Source organism: Delphinapterus leucas, chromosome 11 (assembly GCF_059928025.1).
Source record: "Delphinapterus leucas isolate spDelLeu-1000000601 "Yukka" chromosome 11, BTC_Dleu_Yukka2, whole genome shotgun sequence".
Taxonomy (NCBI): Eukaryota; Metazoa; Chordata; class Mammalia; order Artiodactyla; family Monodontidae; genus Delphinapterus; species Delphinapterus leucas.
The window spans coordinates 65,019,376-65,037,204 of NC_143139.1; the positions used below are offsets into that span (position 1 = coordinate 65,019,376).

The window sequence follows — 17,829 nt, forward strand, 5'->3', positions numbered from 1 at the left end:
ATTCCAACGGCGTAACCTTCCCCAGCGCCAGTCACCCCCAAAGCACTTCCCAACTCGGTTGGGCAACCTCCCTCCACTTCTCCTCCTCTCACAGCTGTCGGGAAATCCTGGAGCAGCCCTTACCCAGGAGCCACTTGTTTTCTAAATAGCCGAGGTTGGAGCTTTGTTTTAAAGAGAAAGAAACAAAACTCGACGCTTCAGGGGCTGGGCCGCAGAGCCCAGCTTGGCGGATTCCCGCTGCGGGCCGAGGCACGGCCGCTCCACCGGCTGGCTCTCCAGAGACCAACCCCGAGAAGCTGCGCACTGCTTGTTTACTGGAAAACAATGAATTGGGTCCGTCGGCCTCACCTTAGGGGTACCTGTGCGTCGGAGAAGGGAGGCCGCTCTGCAGCCTGAGGGCGGTTTTCCAGGCGAAGTCGCGGCGCTGGAGACGCGCAGAGGCGTCGGGTTTCGCGCGGCGCCGCTCTCGCCCGGCGCGGGGACGCTGTGCGCCCCCCTCCCCGCCCCTGCTGCAGCCTGTGGCTTCCCCCGCCGCTCCAGGTCGGTTTTTCCCGGCGACTCCAGTGTGACTTCCAAACTCCCGGGCTCTGGGCACACCTCGGAATTTGCCCCCGCCTCCCGCCTGCTCCCCTCGGGCCCCAGGAAGTCGCGAGCGCCCCAGGGGTCGCCCGAGGAGTGGGCTCGGGACCGCGGGCAGCGCAGCCTGCAGGGGGGCGCCGCCGGCAGCGATGAAGCCATCTTGGCTGCAGTGTCGCAAAGTCACCGGCGCCGGGGGACTCGGGGGGTCCCTGCCCGCGTCCTCTCCCGCCCGGGGAGCCGGCCCGGCCCGCAGGGCGTACGTGGCCCCCGGCCAACGGGGCGCTCTCGGGGGCCGGGGCTGCCGGGCGCTGTCCTCGGGCGGCTGCGAGTACAAGACCCACTTCGCGGCCTCGGTGGCCGACCCCGAGAGGTTCTGGGGCAAAGCCGCGGAGCAGATCAGCTGGTACAAGCCCTGGACCAAAACGCTGGAAAACAGACATTCGCCTTCCACCAGTTGGTAAGTGACGCCTTCGCCCACCCCCCTCTCTCTTGGGTGCCAAGGCTTGGCGTCCCCTGCACCGGAACCTGGAGTTCTTTTGGGAAAGACAATGCGATTGGAGATATGCTCAGACCTTTTAACTTGTGTTTAATTTCAATTTCGTAGTCAGCTCTTTTGCCTTGTCCTGAAGGATTAGGTTACCTATTGTGAGCCCCGCTTCCTATAGACCAGAAATTTACCTGTATGGCAGGGCTCTGCTTAGTTGAGCAAGAGCCAGCCCCCAGGGACAGCACAGTCTAGTATGGGAAGCAGCCACGGGGAAACAAGTGCAAGAAGAGGGATAAACTAGGGGAGTGTTACTAAGTAACCACACACTCGGAGGAAGAACGACTTCAATAAGATTACACCTAAGTAGGGTTTGGAAGGGTGGATATGTCTTCTCAAAGTCCACAAGGTCCTAATTATTAAAGTTCACGAGGTGGAACACAGGTTGAAATTTGACTGTTGATATGGTTGCAACTAATTGTGTTGGCTGGAGAGGTGGGAAAGGGGGCTGGTGAGTCAGGGGTTGGTTTGGGAAGGGATTTAGGTATCATGCCAAGTAGCTCGGATTAGGTCCACAGCCCTGTCGTGTATATGAAGCTGCAGTACCGGGTACCCAGAAAGAATTTGCATACAGGTAGGTGGTGCTAGAAATCATGGTAGGAATGAAGTTTTTTGTTTTTCTTTTTCCTCCCAGAGTTGCAGTTATAAGTAGTTATAAACATTGTTTTTATATTGTAACAAACAGAGATACATTTGTAGAATAAATCTCAAACTTGCCAGAGTATTAAGGGTGAGTCACACAGTCAGAACTCAAGAGTTGTGGCTGTTCTTTGGGCCATGGGCCTTAAGAGTGTGGTTGCTTTCATCAGCAAGCCATTAGGGAGAGATGTTTCCTGTAAAAGTTTGCAAAACACTGCAGTGGGGTTTCCTACTACCATTTCCAAGTTCCCAGCAGTGAGATGGGGGAATGACATGGTCAGGTTTGCATTTGACAAATGCCTTCTTTTTTTTTTAACATCTTTATTGCAGTATAATTGCTTTACAGTGGTGTGTTAGTTTCTGCTTTATAACAAAGTGAATCAGCTATACATATACATATATCCCCATATCGCCTCCCTCTTGTGTCTCCCTCCCACCCACCCTATCCCACCCCTCTAGGTGGTCACAAAGCTCCCAGTTGATCTCCCTGTGCTATGCGGCTGCTTCCCACTAGCTATCTATTTTACATTTGGTGGTATAGGTAAGTCCATGCCACTCTTTCACTTCGTCCCAGCTTACCCTTCCCCCTCCCCGTGTCCTCAAGTCCATTCTCTAGTAGGTCTGCGTCTTTATTCCTGTCCTGCCCCTAGGTTCTTCAGAACCATTTTGTTTTTTTGTTTTTTTTTTTTAGATTCCATATATATGTGTTAGCATACGGTATTTGTTTTTCTCTTTCTGACTTACTTCATTCTGTATGACAGACTCTAGGTCCATGCACCTCACTACAAATAACTCAATTTCATTTCTTTTTATGGCTGAGTAATATTCCATTGTATATATGTGCCACATCTTCTTTATCCATTCATCTGTTCATGGACACTTAGGTTGCTTCCATGTCCAGCTATTGTAAATAGAGCTGCAATGAACATTGTGGTACATGACTCTTTTTGAATTATGGTTTTCTCAGGGTATATGCCCAGTAGTGGGATTGCTGGGTCACCTGGTAGTTCTGTTTTTAGTTTTTTAAGGAACCTCCATACTGTTCTCCATAGTGGCTGTATCAATTTACATTCCCACCAACAGTGCAAGAGGGCTCCCTTTTCTCCACACCCTCTCCAGCATTTATTGTTTGTAGATTTTTTGATGATGGTGACAAATGCCTTCTTGTTGAAAGTAGGAACCTGAAATGGAGAAAGACATCTTGACCAGAGACTGTTCTCTGTCACCACCATGCTCTGTCTTCTGCCGATTATTTGGAGCTGTTTAGGTGGTTTTATCTTTAGAATCTGAGCATATTTCCCCATCCAGTCAATTCTTTTAGTAGTGTTTCAGAGGATTTTTCAGATCCTCTGTTATGTGCTGGACAGTGGCCCAAGCACTTGGTATGCATGCGGCAAATCAGTAGGGGTAGGAGTCATGATGGTCAACAGCGTGGTATCTGGTGCTGGAATTTTGAGTTTGAGTTCTGGCCCTTACAGTTACTGGCTGTGTGTTCATAGGCAAGTTGCTTAATGTCTCTGTGCTTCAGTTTTCTCGTATATAAATGTAGAACTAGTAAGAAGATTAATATATTAAAGGGTTAAGACCAAGTCTTAATGAAATAGACCCTATAAATGTTAGAGGAAGAATAGTTGTGTTTGTACTTTCATACCACAATTATTTAAGAACAGGAAATCCTAGTGTTTCTCAGATCAAAACACAGAATTATTGTCTCGCCTAAGAATGTGTTCTCAAAAAGTTCTGTGTACATATATATGTCATAAAGTATGGAACTGAGATTATTTACGTGAGCATCCTTTGCATAAAACTGTGTGCAGAGAACCCAATTAAGAAGTCACTGGGATATTCCAAGTAAAAACCAATGAGGGCCAGACCTAAGGCAATGGTCAGACCATTGCCAATGGTGGCAATGGAAAGGAAAGGACAGGTTTCTAGAGGATTAGTTGAAGTTGGTGAGGGCTCAAGGGAGTGCAGAGAATGTGGAAATCAAAGTGTCCATCAGATAGACATTTAAGATCTGGAGATTTTCTCTCTGATGTTTTTTTCTCTTTTTAATTTCTAGTTGCTTGCCTAAATTAAAAAAAAATTGTACGCAGGCCTCCCTGGTGGTGCAGTGGTTGGGAGTCCGCCTGCCAATGAGGGGGACGTGGGTTTGGGCCCTGGTCCGGGGGGATACCACATGCCACGGAGCAGCTGGGCCCCGTGTGCCACAACTACTGAGCCTGTGCTGTAGAGAGCCCGCGAGCCACAGCTACTGAGCCCGTGTGCTGCAACTGCTGGGGTCCGCGTGCCTGGAGCCTGTGCTCCACGATGGGAGAGGCCACAGCAGTGAGAAGCCCACACACAGCAGCACGGAGTGGCCCCCCTCTTGCTGCAACTAGAGAAAGCCCGCGTGCAGTGACAAAGACCCAACACAGCCCAAAATAAAAACAAATAAATTAATTAATTAAAAAAAATTTGTATGCATAAAATGTTCCTTTTTTTTTTTTTTTGCGGTACGCGGGCCTCTCACCGTTGTGGCCTCCCGCTGTGGATGCGCAGGCTCAGCGGCCATGTCTTACGGGCCCAGCCGCTCCGCGGCATGTGGGATCCTCCCGGACCGGGGCACGAACCCGTGTCCCCTGCATCGGCAGGCAGACTCTCAACCACTGCACCACCAGGGAAGCCCCAAAATGTTCCTTTCTTAATGAGGATTTTTGTCAAAGGGTCCTTGTAGGTATTTTCAAAAATTCAGTACATTGTAGATCACTGACATTTGACAATATTGTATCTGAATTCTTTGTTTTTGTACTCTTGGAATCACGTGGCTGTACCTGTTTTATAGCAGCCCAACAGATCAAAGTGAATAACAGATAAGTCTTTGAGTCTGTATTTATTTTAGCAGTGTGATTCCGTCTTACTAAGGAGTTTGGTTGGCAGAGCAGAGTTGGGGAGGCAAGTAGACACAGCAGACCATACATCTAATCTGAAACTTCATTCAATATGTGGTTTCAATCTGAATCCTATTTGCAGATATTTCTCATTGGTTAACATTTTTCTGCAAAGGTAAACTCAAGGGCAGGACAAATGTCATTTTTTTTTTTTTTTTAAATTTATGTCCGTAGATTCTAGGACAGAACAGACATATGAGTTTGAAAAGTGATAGTCAGATAACAGGTTACATAGATCTGATGATTTTTGATTCTGTATGTCTTGGGAGGTGGTAAGTGGATACAGGCACAATTTGATGTGAAGGTGCTTTGCTTACTTCTTTTTGAAGCTGGGATGGGGGAAGGGAGATGTTGACTGCCAAGTTCTTAAGTAAAATGAGGAGGGGTTGCTACAGCTAATTGTTCTCTTCTAGGTGGAGCTGACATAGGTGTAGTCAAGATCTCTGATGCCCTTTGGCTTCCAAGAGGCAAGAGGGATTCTCTTTCCTCATTATAAGCTTGTCTGTTCATTTTTCATGAAAGTAAACTCCCCTCCGAATCTACAGGCCTACCAAAAGCCCCAATGCATAAATAGTAATGCATATTAGCTTTCATAATGGCGTACACTACCCAATAGTAGTTTACGAATGCAGTAGTGTGAGCATGGAATAGAAATCTTTAAGGGTGATGTACTAGGGACTTTCTATTGTAGGCAATAGCCCTGTAAAATACATTTCTGGGACTGTAATCGCTGAGATCTTTGAAAGACAAATTACATGTAGGTGCTTTAGGAACATGTGAAGAACCAACTTTCCTCACAGTTTGTTGGTTAATTCACATTGTTGACACCTAGCTTTGGGGGGACTAAATTCTCTATTATAGAGACTTCAGTAGAGAACTGCAATATAAGGTGAAGCAATTAGAACTCCTAGTAATTTCTCTAATCCTGGAACAACAGAATGGATGTTTTGGTTATTTTCTCCTGATGAATTAGACATCCTGCTGCCTTTCCTGAAAATGAAATCCAGCTGCCACTCTGAAAAATTAGGCAATTCACTTTTGTGTGCATTGTGGTTAACTCTTCAGTCTGCGTCATCCCTTATCCCTTTCTTTGGAAGCATTGCAATTCTGTTTTTTTTAAACAACATTTTCTATTTATTTAAACAACATTCAATGATCGGACTCTCACATACTGTTTGGTTTAGAATTTAATATGCATTAACAGTGACTATAACCTGAAAAGGAAAAGTCTCTGACTAAATGCAGATTATTAGAAAGTGATTTCTGCTTGGTTCACATCTCCATGATGGAAATTGTTTAGGTTAACATGCAAGATCTCAGTTTCTTACTAGCTATGAGATAAAGGTTGTTTAATCCCTCTAGGTCTTAAAATGGCTCATAAGTGATAAAGACACCAATCATTCACTCACTGTGTGTATAGTACAGAGAAAATGATGAAAGAGATAGTGGAGAAACTCACTACACAGCGGTAGGGGAGACATACATTAAATTATTACAAACCTATTTATTTAGAGTTGCAGTAGATGCTATGAAATAATAGGGGGATTTAAAATAATCTTTTCTGGAAGGATCATGGTAGGAGTCTTGAAGAAATGATGGTTAAACTGAGATCACAATGAGTAGAGATTAGAATCAGAAGGAGAGAGGAACATTGCAGACAAAGAAAACAGCACGTGCAAAGTCCGTGAGGTGTGAAGTAGCTCAGTAAATTCTAGAAACTGAAAGAAGGCTAATGAGGCAGGGAAATTATCAAGAAATAATAGAAGAAGAAGAGAGCCATATTGTAAATGGTCTGGTCAGTCTCATTAAGCATTTAAAAATTTCCTGGCACAAAACACATGTCACATAGTAGATGATCAAAACTTGAATTTACTACTCTTCTTTCTGCACTGGAACAAGAAATGTTTGCATTCAACCCCAGGTCCGCCGCTTGCTTTGGACAGGCTTCATTATCCTTATTGAGTAAGAATAAAATAAGAATGATGATAGTATCAATTTCTTAGGATTACAGTGGTGGTGGGGAGCATGTAAAACGTCTAGGACTGTGCCTGGCACACAGTACTAGGTACTAATGTCTTTGGAATATATAAGCTAATATGGTCCAGGAAGTTTTCAGGGAAATGATAGCATTTAAACTCAATCTTAAAGTAGGACTTAGAAAGAAAAACACTTCTCTGTGCAGAACAAACATGACAGAGGGATAGCGGTGAGAAAGAACCAAATACACTTGTAGGATAGAATGAACAGTAGACCAGTTGGCTTCTCGTGGTTATTTTGAGTTACTGGTACTCAAATTCAGAAGGTAGTTTCAGGATGGTTTTGGAAGGCTTGGAATAGAAGCTAAGGCATTTGCCTTCACTTCTTAGGCTGTAAGTCACAACCTGATTGTAATCCTGCAGATAGGTTTTGTGTGACCCAGGTGCTTTTTGTTTGTTTGCTTTTTAAAGTAGTTGTCAGTATTTAAACATTGGAAGATTTCATCTAAAATCTAAATTTCCTTTAATGATTCAGTTTTTGGGGGCTTCTCTTAAAAAAAAAAAAAGGAGAATATCTGTCAGCAGTGAGTCAGCATTCCTGCATTGCAACACTTGGCCGGAACTGAGTGACTGCTGTTCCAAGCTATTTAGACACAGTGACTTCCTGGCAGTGGGGTGTAGGGAAGTAAAGAAGTTATGGTGAACGTGACAATTTGACTCAGATATCCAAGTGGAGGAATTGATTGTGAAATTAAAGATAATGAGTTGAAAACTTGGCGAGGACTTGTAGAATTATAGATTTGACTGAAATTTGTAAAGAGGTGAGAGCTGAAGCTTGGTGAATGCCAAGTGGGGAGAGAGAGAGAGAGCAATTTAGAGGGAGAAAGAGGAGAGAGAGAGAGAAAGAAAAAAAAATACTAAAAACTGAACTTGGAAGACAAGTGGAAGGGGAAAAAAAAAACCTATGAGAGTGAATGAGACTTGTTCAAAGAAGTAGGAGAAGGAACAGCAGGATGTTTTTGTGCCATGGAGTAAGAGGGAGAGAAAAGATAAAAATAGGGCAAATCAGTAGCGGTAAAGGGCTCCAGAGATGTTTTGAGGCTATTGAGGATTGAAAGATAGCAGTTTTGACTCAGGGATCCTCAGTGACTTTTTTTTTTTTTTTTTTTTTCGGTACGCGGGCCTCTCACCGTTGTGGCCTCTCCCGTTGCGGAGCACAGGCTCCGGATGCGCAGGCTCAGCGGCCATGGCTCACAGGCCCAGCCGCTCTGCGGCACGTAGGATCTTCCCGGACCGGGGCACGAACCCGTGTCTCCCGCATTGGCAGGCGGACTCTCAACCACTGCGCCACCAGGGAAGCCCTCCTCAGTGACTTTTAATAATGCGATGTCAATGGAGACATGAAAGCCAAAGCCAGAATCCTGCATGACAGGGTGAACTGATGGTAGGGAAAAAGAGTCCATGGAGATGTTTGACAGTGACAGGAAGGGGAGACAAGATGATAGCATGTGGAGGTGTCTGGGTTACCAGAAAAATAGTTTCCTCACTATCTTTACTTTCCCCTCCTCCCCCTTTAGGAGAATCCTTTGTTTAAAGGCAGAAGTGAAGAAACCTGTGAAATAGGAATCAAGGGAATTTTGCTTATTTTGAAACCTGTTCCCCATCAACAGGACTCCGTGTTTTTACAAGTTGAACTTTGTGTGGTTTCTTTCTTTTTTTTTTTTCTTTAGATACCACAAGTTCATGGAAGAAACAAAATGGAAAAGTCTAAAAGACGGAGTAAAAAGCTACTCAGCAGATCTATATGTTCTTGTTGTATATTGCAGAGATTCTAGTGAGCTAGATATCTAAGCATTTGATTGTAAGTTTGACAGAGAAGATAAGGAGACAGTTAAAAAAGGTGAAAGAACTAAGATTTGTTGATTTGTTAAATTCTGGGGTTTCAGACATCATGTCAAGTGGTTCAGAGGGAAGGAAGTTCTTTATCTTGTACTTGCAACTTTTCTGAGTTTGACATTCTTTCAAAAGAAAACAAATAAGGAAATATAATGCGGATTTTATATAACCAGAAAGTAATTTAATTCCTCTACTGAATTTTGATTCTTTGGCAAACAATTAGTCAGCCACGTTAAGCTGTTTCAGAAATTTAATCTCTCTCTCTCTTTCTTTCTTTCCTGTAAAACTTCCTTCGTATTTATCAGGTATTATTAAAATTATACTTAATTCTGGTTTGAAGGTGAAAGTTTTACCTAGAGATGAAAAATGTGTCCCCTTTTGACAAACTCTAAATGAAATGTATTTATTCATAATATTGTGCACAGTACAGGTATATTTAATATTTAAATTATCATTTTTTATAAATAAAAAATATTTTATGAAGGTATCTGGTCAGCATGAAAAATGGCCTGTTAGAAATACTGTCCCTCAGATAACCTCATTAACAAAGACCAATTTCAAAAGATCGGCCTTATTTTATATCCTAAAGGTCAGCGGCTTGGTGCTGTTCTGTGTGTAATTTTCTCTGTCATGCTGCTGAATGTTCAGGACAGAACAGAGTGAACTACTGGAATGCTATGATTACATAAGCAAGGATGGATTGCCTGACAAATGGCACAATCAGTGAACAATGGAAATTCAATCAGCTGTGACCAAGTGTGGGAGAAAGTCCAAACTCTTATCACCTCCTGGAAGGTGGCTTACTTTTCCTTTGTTCATGCTATATACTGGTAGTTGAGGGAAAAAAATGCAGTGGTTGAAATTATTTGTTTCTCCTTCTCCTCCTCCTTCTTCTTTTCCTTTTCTTTCTTCTTCTTCTTTTTTTTTTTTTTTAAAGAATGTCTGCTTAAGCAGCAACTCCATGAGGGAGATCATTGCTTTCCATTGTGGTGTGACATTTGTGAGAGAAATGTGTGGGAGGCTAATGAATCTTTGTGATAATATATATGAGTGTAATAACTTCTTTAAATTACAGTTTTAGGAAGCACATCTGAATGTAGAAATTATTTAAACCATGTGGTTAGAGAACTTGTAAAAAGTATGAATTAAATAAACTTTTGCTGATATTATGGCCAAATGAGGTAAGCGACAGTGCATAGAAAGGAGAAGTATTATTCTTATACTATCTAGGAAAATTGAAGTTTAAGAGTTTCCAGTATGAAATAGTCAAATTGAAAATCTTAGAATAGCTGAAAACAGGTTTTTCAAATACATTGTTTGGATAGCGTTTGATTTATAACTTGTAGGTAAGTAGTGAATTTTACTGATTTAACATATAAGTTGCTCTCAGTGGAAGAAACGCATCTGAAGTCTGTAGGTCTTTGATTTAAGAGATAACTCTGGACAATAGGAATACATTCTCCTTAGGTTTTGATGTTAGAATAACAACATTTCCCAAGTATAATTTTTAAGATGTCTCCCAAGAGACATCAGTTAAGTGAAAGAAATTTGGGAAGATTAAGGGAAAAGAAAGAATACTCAGTATCTGCTGTAGACATGATCAATATAGATACTTGTGCAAAAAAAAATTAGTACAATAAAATGGTAAAAAAATTTAGTAGTCGAAGGGACATAAAATCATTATTATTGACTGTTTGCTAAAATAACCATAGGCAAATGCAACGGAGCTTAGAAAGATCTACTTTTGCACTAATCTCACTTTGCTTTCTCTCCACACTTTTTTAAAGTTTTCGTAGAGTTTCATCAATTCTCAGTTGAGAATTTAGCGCTTTTCTAAACCACAAATGCCCTGACATTGCCTTCTTCCCAACTCTCCCTGCTTAATCAAGGCCGAATGAAGTTTGTCACTGTTACTAATGGGAATTTGTACGATAAGCCAGCGGTCCCCAACCTTCTGGCACCAGGGACCAGTTTTGTGGAAGACAGTTTTTCCACGGACGGTGAGGGCTGTGGGGGGATGGTTCAGGCGGTAACGCAAGCAATGGGGAGCGGCGGGGAGCGGCAGATGAGGCTGAGCTCACTAGCCCACTGCTCACCTCCTGCTCTGTGGCCCGGTTCCCAACAGGCAGTGGACCGCTACTGGTCCTTGGCCTGGGGGTTAGGGACCCCTGCGATAAGCTATCTTGGTGGGTAGGAGAAAAAAACTATTGATCATTATTTTATTTTATTTTTTTTGGCGGTACGCGGACCTCTCACTGTTGTGGCCTCTTGCGTTGTGGAGCACAGGCTCCGGATGCTCAGGCTTAGCGGCCATGGCTCACGGGCCCAGGCGCTCTGCGGCATGTGGGATCCTCCCCTACCAGGGCACAAACCTGCATCCCCTGCATCGGCAGGTGGACTCTCAACCATTGCGCCACCAGGGAAGCCCCGAGGATCATTATTAGTGGAGAAAAACAAACTGATCTGGGTTAAAACTTAGGCCCCACTCTTTGAACAATACATTGTCCCAAATAATTATAAAATGGGGACTGTGATGGGTATTATCGTTCAGCAATGTCTGTTCTCTACTTTTGAGCACACAGGAGGATTGGATTTCCCCACCCAGGCGTGGTTATGTGATTAGCTTTGGCTAATGCAACCAGACTGAGGCGTGTCACTTCCTGGTGAAACATTTAGTGGCCATTGCTTCAATCCTTAGTCCCCTCTGGTCTGTCAGATCCATCGTGGAAGCACCTGTAGCCTGGATCGCTGAGCAAAAATGCATAGATAACAATGCTTCAGGGAGTCCTTTTGAAGCCTGAGTAAAGTTGCATGAGTGAGAAGTACACGTTTTTTCAAGTTGAGAGTTTGCCATTGTTACTGTGTGTAATCCAGACTATCTTCATTGATTGTGAAATCAACAATATATATATAATCTATAATAATAACTTCTAGGACTGTTAGAATGAGTAAGCGTGCTCTTGCACATAAATAGTGAGTGTCCAGCATATAGTGAGCCAGCTAAGCTTTATGGTATCCATGCTATGAGCCAGGTACAATACTAAGTACTTAAATTTATTTAAATGTTTGAATTCATTTAATATTTCTGACAACCCTGTGACGTAGGGTACTTTTTATTCTCGTTTAGTGGGTATGGAAATGGAGATACAGAGAGTTTAAGAAACTTGCCTAAACATATAAAACTAGTAAATAGCAGATCTACGATTTGAACCCAGGCAGTCTGAATTTAGTGTCTGTACTCTATCTACATATATACTACATTATATTGTTTCTATAATAATTGTCTTAGTTAATTTTAGGTTTTTTTTTTTTTTCTTTTCTTACCCCTTCTCCACTGAAACCACTAAAAGTAATTTTAAAAATCTGGATCGGGCTTCCCTGGTGGCGCAGTGGTTGAGAGTCCGCCTGCTGATGCAGGGGACATGGGTTCGTGCCCTGGTTCGGGAAGATCCCACATGCCGCGGACCGGCTAGGCCCGTGAGCCATGGCTGCTGAGCCTGTGTGTCCGGAGCCTGTGCTCCGCAGTGGGAGAGGCCACAACAGTGAGAGGCCCGTGTAACACACACACACACAAAAAAATCTGGATCTACATGTCAGAAACATTTGGAAAATATCCCTATTATATCTGGAATAATAGATTGATGTTCTTTGAAAAAATAAACTGTTTTTTTAATATAAAATATTTAAAATGTGTACAACAGTCCCAAAAGTGGTGGGAGAGGGGCTTTATATTAATTGTTACCTACTTTAGAAATGTTTCCTGGACAGTAGAAAACAATATTAAGCCCTTCTCTTAAAAATGCTGTGTTGGGCTTCCCTGGTGGCGCGGTGGTTGAGAGTCCACCTGCCGATGCAGGAGGCGCGGGCTCGTGCCCCGGTCCGGGAACATCCCGCGTGCCGCGGAGCGGCTGGGCCCGTGAGCCATGGCCGCTGGGCCTGCGCGTCCGGAGCCTGTGCTCCGCGGCGGGAGGGCCCACAGCAGTGAGAGGCCTGCGTGCCGCAAAAAAAAAAAAAAAAAATGCTGTGTTGGTTTTCTGGCTTAAGGAAAATCTATAATGACCACATTACTCATTGCTTGTAGTATGCTTTAACATTATTTTTATGAGAACATGGTAATAAGTAGCCTAATTAATTCATATAATTATGAATATTTGAAATTTTTCCTTTCCTCCAACTTCTCAGTAAAAGAAAATACTAGGACTTGTTGTATGTTTGTAATTATGGAAGTTGTTGATTTTGATTACTTTTTTAATGCATTCAAGTATAGTATTCTTTGCTGTTTTGCTTTCATTGCTTTTCATCTTGATCCTAGTGCAGGTGGACAGGCCTTGATAAATGGCGTATGTTAAGTGCAGAGATGAGTTTTTTTAGGAATCATATTGCATCTGTCTCTCTTGGTTCTAATATGAATATCTTATTTTTGAAATCCAGTACAAGGACCATGAGTTGTGGACTGTCTCACTTACCTGTGTTATACCATAGGTGTTGCAAAACTTTGGGGAACAAATGATCTAAAAATGTTAAATTTTCCTTTGAATGTTTAGGGTGTGAAACACAATAATATTTGGAGAGTCTGTAATAGATTGAGAAGGAAACTCACATGTGATTATTCTCTAGCTCATGACTGAGCTATTCATTCCTTTCTTTAAAACTGAGGCATGCCTATCAATAATAATAATAACAACAGTAATAACACCCATGGCAATACAACAGCCGTCACTAATTATGGAGCACTTGCTCTGGGTCAGATGCTATGCTAAGACTGTATGTATTTTTTGAATCCTTCTGACGCCTTGTGAGATAGGTTTAGTTATAATGCGTTTTTATGACTGTGTAAACTAAAGGACAGAGAGATTAAGTGACTTGTAATATAGCGGTAGACTTAATTTTTCACACCCATTGGGTCACATGGTAAAAGCCTAATATTGGTAATGAGTTGTGACTACACTCTTTAACTTCTTCTGTCTGGCTGTCATATGACTGTACCTAGAAAGTACAAAGGAATGAAAACAATGTTAAAATTAAAAAAAAATTTTAATCAGAGATGCAACTTCCTTTCTCCCATATGTCTCCTAGGTTTCTATGTGTCTTCCACTCTCCTCTCATTTTAGTGGAATGTAAATCTTCACTGTTTTCTCAGAGTCAACTTGCACATGTCTTCTTGACAAATGGTTCTTTCCTAAAAAGCCCATCACCTTGAATCTTATTTCCCTTTAAGCTAGTTTGGCAAAGAATGCTCAATTCCCATCTCCATTTAGTCACTATACACCCACTATATAAGCTCATACTCCACTGATACTTTTCTCTTACCAGTAATTAAAAAAATCACAACTAGGTGATAGAAGGGCAGGGGTCAGATCTCAGTCACCTTTGTTGTTATCTCTACAGTGGAATGCACATAACCTTGTATATATCCATCAAACTGATTTTAAAACTTCACCACATAGAGATTAACCTTCTTAATCCATCTTCTAAATCTAGGTTCTTATATAAATTACAGGTAGATATTACCTGAATCATCCATCCCACCAAGACCCAAAATGATCCATGAATCTTCTTTCTACCTAGGCATCAGAGGGTCTGAAATTTTCTTGTCTTCATGAGTCTAAGTTTTACTATGAGGCAGTTGGCTCCTTTTGCTTCTCTTCAACATATTTATCGAGTCCTCAAGCCAAAGACACACATACTGCAAGGAGGGAAATACTTTACTTATATGGTACAGACCAAGTTCCCATGTGAGTATGGACTGGGAAAGTTGTCTCGGCACATATCAGGTTCCAAGAATTTCAGATTTAAGAGTTGTATCAGTATCATGTTACCAGATTATCATTTTTTAGTCTTTTTTTTCTTTTTAGTAAATATCTTAACCAGATAAACCAAATTTTATTTAACAAAGAAAGCCCACTGGTTAAAAGTAATAAAAGACAAATATTATATGATTTCACTTATATGTGGATTCTAAAAACCAAAACAAATAACAAAACAAAACAAAAACTAAGCTCATAGATGCAGAGAACAGACTGGTGGTTGCCAAAGGGGAGGGGGTTGGGGGTAGGTGAAATGAGTGAAGGTGGTCAAAAGGTACAGACCTCCAGTTGCAAGATAAATAAGTCCTGGAATGTAATGGACAGCGTGGTGACTACAGTTAATAACGCTGAATTGCATACTTGAAAGTTGCTAAGAGAGTACATTTTAAAAGTCCTCATCATAAGAAAAGAAAAGAAAAAAAATTTGTATACCGTGTACTCAGATATCGAATCATTATGTTATATACTGAAATTAATATAATGTTATATATGGATTATCCTCCATTTAAAAAACAAAACGAAAGAAAGAAAAAAGTGACAGCTATGAGATAACATAAAAATATTATTTCTCTAGGATACATTTATGGTATTGCCACAAATGATAAAAATGTTAATATTTACATTGTTGGGAATAAAAGCTGATCTTAATCTGATAAAAGCTTGAATTTTAGAAAAATGCAAAACTGATTTTATTATTATTTTAAAATGTTGAGTTCTGACTGCTCAAGATCTTCAACATATATCTACTCTAATCATCTCATTTCACCTGAATATTTCAAGAACTGTTTGAAATGTAATTTGTTGTTACAGCCTTAGATCTTACAGCCTAAGATCCAACTTAATGAAATTTCCTTTCCTTAGTTTAATTTATAAAAGGATTAATTTTAAAATTTATAATTAGAAAAAAAATTTTTTCAAACATCTTTATTGGGGTATAATTGCTTTACAATGGTGTGTTAGTTTCTGCTTTATAACAAAGTGAATCAGTTATACATATACATATGTTCCCATATCTCTTCCCTCTTGCGTCTCCCTCCCTCCCACCCTCCCTATCCCACCCCTCCAGGCGGTCACAAAGCACCGAGCTGATATCCCTGTGCCATGCGGCTACTTCCCACTAGCTATCTACCTTACGTTTGTTAGTGTATATATGTCCATGAGAAAAAAATTTTAATTAGGAAGATTTTCTTTTTCTTATTAAATATCTAGTTATTTCAAATATTGTATTTGATGGAAATGATAATACTCAGATCAAAATCTCTTAAATCCTAAAAGATGATTTTACTCTGTACATGTGTACTTGTATGAGTGTGTGTGCATGCACATATGTGAGTGTGTTTGTGAGTGTGTGTTGAAGTGTTACACAATACAAAATATATTATCACAGTAAGAATAGCACCAGTAATACTCCTTACCATAGTTTTTTTAATTTCTCAAGAGAATACGTTCTTAAAGAAGAATTTAGGGAAAGTTAAGTAACTAGCTCATGTTCACTTAGAACGCAGGTGGCAGATCTTGGATGAAAAAACCAAATCTGTTAGACTTTAGAGTGTATCAGCTTCTCATTGTGTCATATTTCCTCTCCAGTTAATCCTGTTTTATCCTCATACTACTGGTGTTAACAGATTTAAAAGCAAGTCAGATGCGCACACACAGACACACACACACAGACGTTTGTTGACCTGTTAAAAGTGGAGTTTTTTGGCTCTAGAACTTATCCATTCCTAACTCAATTGTTCCTTCATTTATTCTCTCGTTCTTTCTCTTGTTCACTCATCAAATGTTTGAATGCCTCCTACATGCCAGGCACTATTCCAGGTGCTGAATGAGAGTCCAGGTAGAGTATAACTTTGAGGTATGATTTCATACATTAAAGAAGAAAAGTGTTTTTGCTTGTAATGAGATAGCTTTCATTTTCCTGTTTAATAAAAGGAGAGTAATCATGAGTGATATCTAGTTATTATTTTCTGAAAATATGGGTAATAAGATTTGCTTTTATTTTACAATCTACTCTGAATTACCTTTGACTTTTGAGGTGTGAGTAACTAGAACACTCAGGCTCACATTTTGATGAACAGTGGTCATTTTGTAACCAATGAATCCTTTAATAGATAAAAGAGTCAACCAATTTTAATTTTATCCCTTTGTGCAGCCTCTCATTTTCTGCTAGAGGGGCTAACACACAGGAAGGTGAAGAAAAGACAAGTAACAAAAAAGAGAATAAAGAGACATAATGGGCTTGGTTAGCACCAGCTGGATAATGAACTCTTGGATAATTGAGCAGGCTGCACTGTGTCCAAGTTTCAAATTATCGAAATGTGAGTGGAAAATGTTTTATCTATGATATGATATGTAGATAGTGGGAGAATTGGCAAGGATAGAGCAAAGATGTAGTTTGTGACCTTGTTCTTAGATTTTTTGATGATAAAACTAGGGAAAAAAGACAAAAAATTTGTCTACTTTTCTTTTTTTATTAGTTTTTATTGGAGTATAGCTGCTTTACAGTGTTGTGTTAATTTCTACTGTACAGCAAAGTGAATCATCTATACGTATACATATATCCCCTCTTTTTTGAATTTCCTTCCCATTTAGGTCACCACAGAGCACTGAGTAGAGTTCCCTGTGCTGTACAGTAGGTTACTTTTCTTAATGTTTTAACTTACACTCAGTGGTTTCTGGTTAGTTAAGTTGGATTTAGTTTCTGTCTATGTGTAAAGTTGTTTTGGTGAGAGTGAAGGTGGGAAATTGGAGGGGATATAATCTGGCTTAGGTAAAGGAGCAGCAGTTTTATAATATAATCATAAAGCCTAGGTTTGAGATCTAAGTTTTGAATTACTTTTCATTGACATTTGTTATTCAAAAGTAATTCTGATTGAAATTTAGGTTTATGCTTTTCCCCCACAAAGGTGCAGTATTACTTTAAGTTTTAATTAGATGAACTCAGGAAAGCCAAAATAGGTGGAGTATCAATTATAGTTCAATATGTAAATAATTCTTAGTATATATCTTGGTATAGTCGGTATATTTCCCTTCAGTCTTTTATTTTCTTTTTAAATTTTTATTTTGGAATTATTGTAGACTCATAAGAAGTTGCAAAAATAGTAGAAAGAGGTCATTTGTACCCATCAGTCAGCTTTCCCCAATGGTAACATCTTACATGACTATAGTACATTATCAAAACCAAAACTGACATTTGTACGATAGTTAGTTAGACTGCAAACCTTATTCAGATTCACCACCAGTTTTTGTACACACATATTTTTGTATGTGTATGTGTTGTGCCTTTTAAAAATCTATTATCTCTGTCTGTTTGTCAGTCTGTTTGACTCTCTGGGTCTCTATTTTTGTTCTTACAGAAAAATAGAATTATACTGTTCATATTGTTTGGTAACTCATTTTCCCACTTGGAATAAGTTGTGATGTTTCCATTCCTCTATTCTTCTATTTCATGATTTTTA

At 40.5% G+C, this 17,829-nt stretch overlaps 1 protein-coding gene across 6 annotated transcripts in view; it reads left to right on the forward strand.

Moving 5' to 3' along the window:
- Nucleotides 1-335: 335 nt before the first annotated feature.
- The window catches only part of ACSS3 (acyl-CoA synthetase short chain family member 3), a 148,982-nt gene continuing 131,488 nt past the window's right edge, over nucleotides 336-17,829 (forward strand). For 5 of the 6 annotated variants that reach the window (XM_089919998.1, XM_089920000.1, XM_089920001.1 and 2 more), the window contains exon 1: nucleotides 616-1,036. In XM_089919998.1, coding sequence (XP_089776124.1) covers nucleotides 729-1,036 — 308 coding nt within the window. In that variant the 5' untranslated portion in view covers nucleotides 616-728. Of the gene's footprint in view, nucleotides 1,037-17,829 lie in introns of all 6 variants that reach the window. The other variant, XM_089920003.1, reaches the window with a different exon arrangement.